Source organism: Pocillopora damicornis, chromosome 7 (genome assembly GCF_964200805.1).
Source record: "Pocillopora damicornis chromosome 7, jaPocDami1.2, whole genome shotgun sequence".
Classification (NCBI taxonomy): domain Eukaryota; kingdom Metazoa; phylum Cnidaria; class Anthozoa; order Scleractinia; family Pocilloporidae; genus Pocillopora; species Pocillopora damicornis.
The window spans coordinates 10,449,017-10,460,739 of NC_142676.1; the positions used below are offsets into that span (position 1 = coordinate 10,449,017).

Below are 11,723 nucleotides of genomic sequence, written 5' to 3' on the forward strand. Positions count from 1 at the left end.
CCAACATTCACGATCTCTTGTACAATAATAATACTGATTATGTACGAAATACCAAATCTTACTTTACAAGCATTGAACCCAATAAAAACCAATAACAGAAACAGGATATTTAACGGAAGAGCTGAGCTTAGATATTTAACCTTACTATTGAAGTCGCTTCTGTCAGTATCCTCATACAATTCGCTGTTGTTGGCGCCACTTTCGAAGTTGTGTTCACGAACATTCTTGATTTTTTCAGTGAGTGAGGTGTTTGTCTCAGCATCATAGTTTGTTGTGAAATCGGCTGTCACAGTTCTGCCAGTATTTTCGCAGTTGGAACTCACATATGGTTTATTTGTTATCTTGTGAGAACTAGTATGAACTTTGCACATTCGGCTAGCTTTCAAGCTATAGAGTTCGCGGACCGGCCCATTCCAAAAACGCTCGACATCATTTTGTGTGTGAGATGAGCGTATAAGACAGGAATCTTTGCCAAGCGGTCCTCACAAAATACAGCATTCAGTAAAATATGTTGTTCATTAAGAGCGAGAGTATAATAACACGTTCTCATCGCATTCTCGTCCCCAGTTTCCGCGGTTTACGCAAGGAACGCCTGGGACCATGACCCCCTTTTGGCGACGAAGAACGGCTTGCATTGTAAGACTCAGGCTTTCCTACGGAAGCCCGAGTAAAAAGCGTTCTATTAACGAAGGACAGATTGTTACAAAATTTAGCGGAATTTGAGATCATGGACCTTCACGGGTAGAATTTCCTTCCCATTCCTATCGTGCATTTGTAACTTTTTGAGCTTTCTTTTCATAAAGGCATTTTTGTTAAATGACACTTCTGTTAACGGTTGTCCTAGCATTAAACCCAGTTTTAACACTCGTTCAACCCCTGTTATCAAACAATCTCCTAATGGGAGAATAAAAAAACTCATTCACAGAAAACAGTACAAACTGTTTTTCGATTTCAAGCGTAGGTAGGCACCACTTTGGATTTCATTTTAACTTTAATACATTTATATAGTCGCACTGTTTGTAAATAATGTTGCAGTCTGATCGACCGATTGACAGTTTTCTTCGCGATGCATCGCACTGGCTGAAGCTCTGTCACAACTTCCGCGATATCTACCGTGAGAGTCAGTCTCAGTGAGGAACATTCTTCCGACTTCCAAAAGATGTTTGAACCTTGAGGTTTTAAGTGCCTTAAATTTAATTTTAGATTTAAATATGATGAACTTTTCAGATACCGAGGATACGAGACAGGAAGCAACAAAAAAAATACATAATCGTGAATTGGGATACATCTGGGGCTCTTACACTGCTGATTGAAAGAAAATTAAAAAAAAAATAGTTTACAACCATGAGTAGTATTCTTCGGAAGGAATTTACTCTTAAAAGGTTCCCAATTTCGGAAGAGACACTTTGTAACAACTTATTATGCTGTGGTTGAAGCAAATGTCAATCGCGCATGCTCACATGCGCGAAGTACTGCGGCTGCGTACTGTTGTTTACTCTCGTCGCTTCTCTTCACTTCAGGGCGTCTAAAAGCAAGTTTGTCCATGTCAATAAGCTTCTCCACCATCTCCAGCGTTGGCTGTATATCATCAAGGACGCCCTTAACCGTCTCCTTGATTGACGACGTTAATTTTTTAACCAAAGCTCTCTTGATTGGCTCGTCGTCTCCGTGCAGAGGCTCCAGTTCGAGTCGGAGTTGTTTAATAGCTATACCAGCCATTTGTTTCTTTCTTTTTTCTTTCTCCTCGACAATGCTGGCGTCCTTAGGAAAAACAAACGCAGTAAAGGAAACTTACTTATCTCTGATTATAATCCACTTAACTTGTGCTAGGCTCTTGGTTACTGAAAACGAGCGAATTGACTAAATGGCAAGTTGCTTTTCTCAATCAATGGACGTGTTTGGGAGAGGTAAGAAGAAACCGCTCAGAAAACAGGAAAAAAACACCAACAAACGAAAATGCGGTAAACTCTTAAACCAAAATTAATAAGCCTCTAAAAAGCGACTTGACCAAAACAACTGGGTGGCTAAACAACTCGCACACGCACAAATCGCACGCGTAACAAATGCTCACGATGTGTTTTCAAATTCAAAAGGTCTCAGAGTGGACGCTCTCGCTAATCGCTCAACACACCAGTCCGATTCTGTTTTCTCTCAAACAGGTAAGTTCTTGAAGGCGCACGGTGACCTATATTTTTCTTGCATAATCTTGCGTTATATATCATCCCCTTTGAAGAATAAAAATTAAATAAAAAATCATCGGAAGGAAAAAGAAAGAAACGCTAAAAGTAGATAAGAAACTGTCACTCAAGAATAAGAATATGACCTTGACCTTGAAAACTGCGCTATTTTTCAAAGATTATATATCTCATTATTCCATGTAGTCAGGGCTCTCTACCTATAAAATTGTTTTTCTACTGTTACTTAAAAAAACTCTGGCCTCTAGCTACCACAAAATGTACCGCGAACCGTGAATTAACGCGCGTGATTATTACCAGCACAGGCTTACATCGAGTAGGCTTTGCTGATTATACATCTTTAGCAAGCACGGTGATCTGTCTTTTCTTTTGTAGTTCTCGAAACAAAGATTGGCAGGGAAAATTCAAGGAAAGTTGTAAAAAACTTTCGAAAACTTCTATCTCCAAGGAATCACCGTCAGGCACAGAAAAATATGCGGAAGAGAAAAATTAAGTTTCGCAGTCGTTTCTTCGACAACTGCAATCACACTTGAAATCTTTCGTCTGGTATTTCGCTTGACACAGCAGACAAGGAATCATGAAAAAGGAGTATTTATATTTGACATCCAATCAAAAACAGGCTCACTGTCTGATAGCATCCAAGAATTTTGACTGTCTTGGGTAAATTTGCTCATTTAACAAACAAAATCTTACATACCGAGAAACAAAAAGAAAAATACCAGCTACATACCTTAAAATCACAGAACTGAAAACTGGAGACATTTTCCGTTGTTAGTGTAATAAACTCCGCAGATCCATACCGTATGGCCGTGCTTGTCGGAAGGTAGTCGAATACATCTTCCTGTTCAGGAACAATGCCCTTGAGTAGTTCCCACTTCTCTGGATAGGGGAGGCTCGTATCTACCAGTAAATAAAGAGCAAAGTATTGTTTGAATCAAGATGATAATGAGTTACATTTATATTTTAGGCAAAACCTTGAGCGACTCTTAGTTACATCATCTCGGCTCTTAAAGCCCGGTCAAAAGCACGCAATATTCCAACGCAACATCTTGCAATGTTGTTGGATCGTGTGATATGTTGAAAAGGAGTTGGCCAAACGTGCGCAACATCTTGCAACATCAAAAATTGTTGCAACGAAAATTTAACCATGATCAAACTTGATCCAACACCACCCAACATCCTTCACCATGTTGCTACAGGATGGCCAAACGTGTGCAATGTTACAAGATGTTGCGTTGAAATGTTGCGTGCCGGACCTTTAGTCGCGTGTAACAATGAGACGTAAAAACTCTGAGCTGATTCAAACATAAACTTCCCAAAACTCTCCAATTTAACGTTAAAAATGGGCCTCTTCTGGAACACGGATGCCCAGGATAAGCAAGTACTTGAGCCCTTTTGTATCTTAATCAGGTTGAACGCGGTAGCCTCAACTGACCAGGCGTCGCAAAGTTCCTTATCCAATCAAATCCTGGGCTCTCAGGGGACAAAACTATTCTTGGCACCAGTCTCTTTTCCAGAAGCATCTTATAAAACGCAGCCCAGAGCTCGTCAGTGACGTAATCGTGACCACTGGTGTGCAGGCCATAAACAAACATTCCAACTTCAAAGAGCTTCACTTCTACATTTTCAATTTCCTTTCTGCGGCCTTTCTCCTCCTTGAACACAGTCAGCATCCTGTTGTCCACGGACAGGGCACAAATCACAGGTTTTTCTGCGTGGAAACCGTTGGGGGCGTAACAACCTTTAAGTTGAATGTTACGTAAAAATCACACGAAATGCAAGGACAAAACAGTGACACCTTAGCTGGTACTTCGCACAGAAGAAATAGATGATCAATGGCTCCTTTGATGTCTAGATAAAACATATGTACGTCTGAATGTATGTACAAAATGTATGTATGTATGCATGTATCTATCTATCTGTCTTTTTCCCTACCTATCTATCTATTTAGAGTTGCTGTACAGAGCTAATTCCTTAGAGAAAAAAATTTTTAAAAAAAGATAAATATTGAATCTAAATATTTTATTCAAGAAAAATTACTGAATACCAAAAAACAGATCATTAGAAAGATCGATATGAACGGTTCTTGCGTCTAATCTGGATTTCTGGAAGAGTCTGGGAGTGAGTTCCAACATTTATACAGTGAACGTACAAATGATAGACAGCTTCCATTTTGCTTTAGTCTGCGGGTCAAGTCTCCGTACAAATTGTTCTAAAGACGTCAGAATTACAAATTGAAACTTGCCTGGAATTCTCTCCGAGCACTGATTCACTTGCTCAAAAAACCGATTTTCCCAAACTGCTGTAAATTTCTTAATCACTTGACGTGTATCAGGAACTGTATCAGGAACTGTATCAGGAACTGTATCAGGAATCTGGAAAGATTATGAAAAACCCAATGAGTTAATTGGAATGATATTATCAGAAATGTTTGATTTTCGAGTACTCTCAGTTGGGGCCTTAAGATACTAATTTTTTACGTCGTGAATTATCATTCTGCCATACTCAAAGGCTACTGTGTACATCAATAACCTTCAAAGTAAGCTTTAAATTTCATTCTTGATATTGAGAGAAGGCTTAAAATGAAACGGGAAAATTCCAATGTTTTCCAATTGCTAAACTGGTATTACTTCTAATCGTATAGGGTTTACTCACGCTAGGGCGATCGTACAGCTTTGCTATCCTTCTTCGATGTTGTCGTTCACTAAGTAACAAGTTGTTGATCCGTCTGTCAATATCTTCTGGTGAACTGAACATCTCTGTATTAATAGGTGCAGAGCTAAGTTTCCTGGCCCATTCCTTAACGGCAGCCACCTGCTCCTCCATCTCTTTTAGGGATGCCTGAAAGCCAAAGAGATCATCTCTGCGAACCACATCCCCACCAACTTCAACAGAGTCAACATTACACATAGAAAGCAGGTCCGTCCACCCATACCAGTGAGATCTAAGGACCTCTGTCAATTTCTTGAAATAGGTTCTGCGACTCGATGACTCTCGCTTGCTAAGGAAGCAGGAAAGTTCAATCGTAGGTGAGGACCATAGGTCAGGATTGTCTTGCTCTCTTCGGTTGTATCCTGCTACTTGAAGTTCGGCCATGAGCGATTGATTTCTTTCAAACGATAAAATGCGAGCTTGAATGTCGGCTTGATACTTTGCACGATGAGCGAGGCCAAAGTCGGAGGGCAGTAGCTGAAGAATTTCCCGAGTGAGAGAGGCTAGGGTTGGTCTTTTACCAACGATTCCCGAAAGCCAACGCCGTAGCAAAGGCTCCAGCACTGGGTCAAGATGCCCATTGTTTCTCAATACACACAGAGTCGGGTTTTCCTGCAGAAGAGAGCGCTGCCGGGCAACAGCCACTCTGCTGCTTGATTCTTTCTGATCCTCTTGCTTTGTCCAAAAAAGTTCTTCATTCTCTTTTTTACTGAGTAATATTTCTACGAATATAGCCTTCAATGCCTGGCCACGAATTTTGTAGAGTTCACTTTTCTTTCTCCCACTCTCAAAAGTTGTACAAAGCTCATTGCAGGTACCGACGACTAAATCTGTCACATTTGAAACTTTAGGATTTTCGTTGGGTTTCAGAAGCTTCAAAATATCGATAAAATCCCCAATTAACTTAGCTAGTCGAATGCGTTCCCTGATTGAACTTGACTTGATCCCTTCTCCCTGTGTGACTTCAAAACCATCTTCAGGAAAGATGACTCGTTTGATTGTTTCAGACACAGGTGCGACAAGTTGCAGAGCGTCAAAATCTAGACTGGCAATGGCATCAATGTCCCGCGACTTAAGATCGACGAACGGTGTCTTCAGAAAGGCTACACACCAAGAGTCGATTGACCTTGCTGTGCAATCTCCTGATACCATCATTGCCTTTTGCCATGTGGGCAACCTGTTGAGACCATATGGATCCTCTGGGTCACGTAGGTTTAGTAGGTGCTCATACATGGCTATAACACCTTCACACGAGTTTATCATACCATGGCGAACAAGTGATTTCAGAAGCTGCCACACAAATTCAGTCTCCTCGGAATCGGAGGGCAACATCTCACCCGCTTCGTAGTAAGATCGAACTTTCTCCAACAGCTTCAGAGACTGCTCAATGGAGGACCACGACGAGAGAAATTCTCCGGCATTGATCCCTGCTTGTATATCAACTTGATAGAGTTCGAGAACTCCTGTCTTCACTTGAATCGGCAATCGACATTTAAGAAAGGTACTCAAATGCTTCAGATCAGACTCGATACCGCCATAGCACGCCACGTAAAATGGCCTTATTTTACTCAACGTTGTACTAACAAGAGTTTGAAAATTTAGGGCAGCTTCATTGTCAATATCTCTTATCTCTTTTCTCTGCAATCTGCATGCACTCAAAATAACCTCTGAACACTGAACAGCATGGTGCGGATTTTGGCTTGCCCAGAGGAAAACAATTTCCTTAGAGGACGCTTCTGTGAGAATTGACTCAAATATTTCCTGGTAATCATCGATAAAAAAATCGCAGCCACAGCGTACTTCAGGTTTAACCTTTTGTTGTGATTCACAGACAAGTTTCCAAACGGACCGGACATTTTCAGTGAGGTTTTCCATTGGGCCAAGTAGTCGGGTTAAACAGACAATTAATTTCTGGGCCATTAAAACCGGAATAAGAAGAGCCTCTTGTGTCTTCATGGCCGAAGACGTTGATCCCTCTTCGATCAAGGATGTTGTACAAGTGCTTCCGTCGAGTACTTCAGGCGCCGTCTTTTCCCTGTAAAACTTAAAAACCCCATCTTCAATCCTTACATCGGAGAGAGATAAAGATCTTTGACGATAGCCTTGCGTTTGAGAGAAAAGATAGCTGAGATCGAATGCAAGAGCAGCATCCTTATTTGACAATGGGGAATGGAAAATGAGCCACTCCAGCTCACAGCAAGCGATCCGTCTACTAATAAAGGCTGTTTCTGGTTGCCCGAAGAGCTTGTCAAATAGCGCTACAAGAAGCTGACCGTAGTTTTCATTCAGCACCCATTCGTGCCGTGACGTTTCGTTTTTACTGATTACTTCTTGCAAACGAGCGATCAGCTCACCTCTCTTTGATGGGGCGCTGGTGGTATTGTAAGCTTTCCAAAGAAGTCGCGGAACTTCCAAAAACGAAAGCACCTCGTGGCTGAGGGAAGTTTTCCATTTCATGGCAATTTCTAAGAGAAATTTGTCTCTCTTCTGTTTTTCGACTGCTTTTTCGATGAAATACGCGAAGTTGATAAACATAAAAGGAATCAGTTCTGTTTGAACTTGACGAAGCAAATACACCAGCTCTTTCAAAACTTCTAGAACGTCCTCCACTGATGAGAACTTGTCAATGGTTTCCTCAACAAAAGGTAACAAATGTATGAATAATTCTTCACCTAAGTCTTGCATGGAGGCAATAAACAGGAGAATCTCCACTGATTTCAGTTCAGAAGACACATCTGACATATTCTTGGACACGGCTTGGAAAAGATCATCAGTTTTGACAGCTTGTGGAATTCTTGAGAGCTCATTTACCAATTTCGGATTACTCAATATGGCGACGATACGATCAACCTTCGCTTGGATACCGTCAGTACCGGGAAGGTTACATTGTGTCCCAGAAACGTATGGGATTAGACGCGCCAAGGCGGGTATCAGAGCTGTGGAAATTTGAGTCGTACATAGTAGAACATCTCCAACTTTCCTAACCAATTGCATTTTTTGCATAGTCGACAACGTTTTCGAAACAAGGATAGTTCTAGCAGCCTTTACAAAGTTCCCGAGGAGGTTGTTTCTTTCCATGGCTTGTGAAGAGGCTTCGGGGCTGCTGCGTAAGTTGCGCCTTGATAGGGTGAGAGCTGTTGATCTCGCTAGAAACAGAAGTTGCAAAGTTTCAAATGAAGTATCAAATCCCTGTGTGCTTCGAAGAATAGGAAGGCAACAAAACGAGTCAATTTCTTTTTTATACAGCCCTAAGGATATCAACCCAGCGGCAGCAGCAGTCCAGACTTTTACAACAAATGATGAGGGAAGCTGAACATGAGGTTCCAAGGCACAAAACAGCTGTTCACATAGACCAAAATCGCCTTTAAAAGTCTCAAGAACTACACGAACCAGAAGATCAAAGTATTCATCTCCTCCTTCTCTGAAGACAACTACTTGTGTTTCTATGAGCAGCAAAATAAACCTGGAAATCTTGAAACCAGTTTCAGATTCACCGTTCCAGAAGTACCTAATCACTCGAAGTCTTCTGTCATTAGAGATTGGCACTGTCGACAACCATTGCAGAGTTTCGAAAAAGAATTCAGCTGTAGTTTTGGGGCCTTTTCCATCAATAACATTCTTAACAAGAGCAAAAACTTCAAAAAACATTTCCTCTGCGCATTCAGGACTTGATGCAATGCTTTTAACAGATAATTTTAGAGCTCGCTGATCCCGTTCCTGTAAACGGGGGTCTAAAGAAATAAGTTCACGAACAACTTTCTCCTTTGAAATAAATGATAATTGTTTACACAACAGAAGGGTTATCAGAACTTCTCTATCAAGTGTGGTCGCCAATCTGTGGTTCGCTATTTCACTGTGAGAAATACTAGAAAGAAGCAAAATCATCTCGCTCTTGGCTTCCTCTGTGCAGTCTTGTTCACAAACCCACTGTAAAAATTGGAAAGTTAGTACCTGGATGTTGGCGAAATATAATTGATACTGTCCCTGCACTGCTTTCCCTGCCAGTTCAGCCGCTTCTTGGATCAGCGCTAACACCTCAGGGCGTGAGTCAAAAGTGTTTGGAAATATCTTTAAGAGAAAACGAAAGATATTATGCCAGAATGGCATCAAGAGTAATATAGGGCGACGGAGTCGTTCTAGGAAATTAAGTATCCTCTTGGCCGTTTTCCTTTCGTTATTTGAATCTTCCTCGAAAACAGCCAACAAGCAAACAAGAGTTGCCGGCCTTGGATCATCTGAAAAAGCACGGCTCCAGAATTCCATGATATCTTTCAAAAGTTCACCCTCTGGACGTAGTAGTGAAACTTTCAAAACAAGTTCAGTCGCTTTCACAGTAAAGTCAGTTTCCTGTCTTTGTTTGTGAAGGAATACTTCAAGAGTTTGTCTCAACAAGTCATTTGAAATACTTTTTGCCGCTAGTAACTGGAGTGATAATGAAGCAATCTTAGGATGGACACAAAACTGACTAACATGACTGAAGAATATTTCCATCCTATCCTTGTCGTTAGGAATACTCAAGTCGCTACAGTTTCTATTGATCTCTAACAAAACTTTCCAAAAGTATGAAATGGTAGATTGGTATGGAAAGTTATAGGATTGATAACTGACTATACCTGAAAAGAATGGTTCGATTTTCTTTCCGGAGAGATCAATTTCTGCCAGAGCAACGGCGAAACCACTGCTAACATTTGCTAATTCCAGGAGCTTCATCCACTCTACCAACAAGAAAGACGAAAGCGTTTGTTTGCCTTGCAATGTCGCATCCTCGACTAGTTTAATTGCAAGTTTTTCATCAGCAGTAGCAAGCCTCACCGTTTGATTAATTATTTCTAAGAGGTAGCCATCGTGTCGCCTCCTTTCAAAAAGATCAAGAATTTTTTCAAAGAAATCGCTGGTAGTAACATCAAGTCTGCGGAACGCCGATGATTTCAGCTCAGCTTTAATTCTTCTGTGCTGAAAAGACTGCACAAGTTCGAGCAACAGGGAAACAACTGTGATTGGTAGGCTTTGCTCGTTATCTGATGGAAAACAGAATTTCAAAGCACTTAGGTAAAGGTCAAAAGAGATTCGCATCGGAACCTCTCTAGTGTAGCAAAAAGATGCACAGATGTCGAAAAGCTTCGTCACATCTTGCAGAATTTGGACTGAAGATTCTCTTGCAGATTTTTGACGTGGAGCAACTCCTACATTGAAAATTTCAATGATGTGGTAACCCTGTAAACTCTGAATCTTATCAAAGAAACTTTCCCGTTGTATTTCGTCTTTGAAGGGCAGCACCGCTAAGGTTGTCAGAACTGTTCCTAACTCTTTAGCATACTGACTAGAGAGGCTTGAATTCTGCTTCACAATCTGCTGAATATGTATTTGAACACTGTTTGGCAGCTCTAATGTTTCAAGTTCTATCTTCTCGTCCATCGTCACTCAAAACCGGAGCTGATTTTACCTTGCAGATTTTTGTATCTTTTAAGCATCACTTCACTGGGTCTGTCAGTGGACTCACACTTTTCCTTTAAAGGTAAATCGAACGCTCAATTGAACAACTTGAACAAATTCTAATTGTATTTCTCGAGAAACCTAGTAATTAAAAAATACAACCAAACTAACCATCAGATACTAACGTGTAGTGCTGATAAGCAAACAGTTTAATTTATGAGGGCTTTTCACACCCTCTTCCAATGTTCGAACACTCTTGTTTATTAATTAATTACTTTAAGTGGATGCAAACAATTTTGCTGACGACAAAAAAAGATTTACCTTTCATTTTCAACTTCAGTTAGGTTTGGAACATACTCCAACTACACCGCTAACAACACAATCATTGTTGCTCTAAACGTGAGAAAAACCACGTCGTTATTAGTAAGCATTAAAGAGGGGGGGGGGGTATTGGATAATAGGGTCATAATAGGATAACTACAAGAATTCTCTCTTAGACCTCGTCAGATGAAAATGTGGAAACTTTTATTGCAAAGTGGTACTTCGATAGAGTGTTCTAAAACGTCATAAGGCAGAATAATTTGGCAACTTGTCGAAACTACTTGATATGAAGCTAAGGGAATACCCTTTCCTGGTATGATTATTAGTTATCAAAGATCCCTTTCAAAAATGGGATCATTGCATTCAACACATTTTCACTGAAAGTTTATGAATTACTGGTTGATTCAAATTTAGAACGGTTCGATGCTTTTCAGGAATATTGTTTAGATGAGTCATTCTCGTTCAGACGTTCCTGAGAGGATCATTTGAATGCAGTGCAGAACCTGAACATCGGCGAATAGTAACAGGAACATTCTAAAAGACAGTGGCCATATTTGGAAAAAAATTTACAACGATTGCATTTCAAACCGATCAAACCATGGAAGACAAGCCCGTGCATAATTTGTTAAAATGTCGTTGTTATTAATTTTCTCAGCTAAACACCGCTCTGGAAAATTCAATCTTCAGACCTACTGAGTAATTCCAGCTGTTCTGAAACTCCCACGTTCGAACATGAATAAGTTAAGTGCAATTTTTAAACGGCGACAAATCCCTGAAACGTTCAACGTTTTTTAGCTTAGTCCTAGCGACGAGGCGAACCTATGCTTCATGCTGTATCTGATCTTCTCAAATATGAAGTACATCCGTTGACAACATTTGCTACGTACTTTGAAGCCTTTCACGGGTAGTTTTTGAATGGAAAAGATATAGAATCGAAGAGAATAGAAACTTACGTCAAACTTACTGTGCCTTCCACTTGATATCCTCAGCCTCATCAGAAAATTTCCTTTCGTCTTTCACTTCTGAGAAATATTGATTCTCGGAAAACAATCGCATACGGTT

The 11,723-nt window shown here is 40.5% G+C and overlaps 1 protein-coding gene across 2 annotated transcripts; it reads right to left on the reverse strand.

The window, feature by feature from the left end:
• Window positions 1-972: 972 nt before the first annotated feature.
• On the reverse strand, window positions 973-11,720 carry LOC113684459 (uncharacterized). 2 transcript variants are annotated; one of them, XM_089213056.1, is made up of 7 exons: window positions 11,626-11,720; window positions 10,662-10,733; window positions 4,851-10,414; window positions 4,441-4,570; window positions 3,631-3,936; window positions 2,926-3,095; window positions 973-1,761 (listed from the first exon to the last, which is right to left on the reverse strand). In XM_089213056.1, exons 3-7 carry the CDS (start codon window positions 10,320-10,322, stop codon window positions 1,420-1,422), a joined length of 6,420 nt encoding a protein of 2,139 aa, XP_089069182.1. In that variant the 5' UTR covers window positions 10,323-10,414; window positions 10,662-10,733; window positions 11,626-11,720; the 3' UTR covers window positions 973-1,419. The 2 variants fall into 2 exon arrangements, with proteins under 2 accessions (XP_089069182.1, XP_089069181.1); XM_089213055.1 differs by having other exon boundaries at window positions 11,615-11,714.
• Window positions 11,721-11,723: the final 3 nt, after the last annotated feature.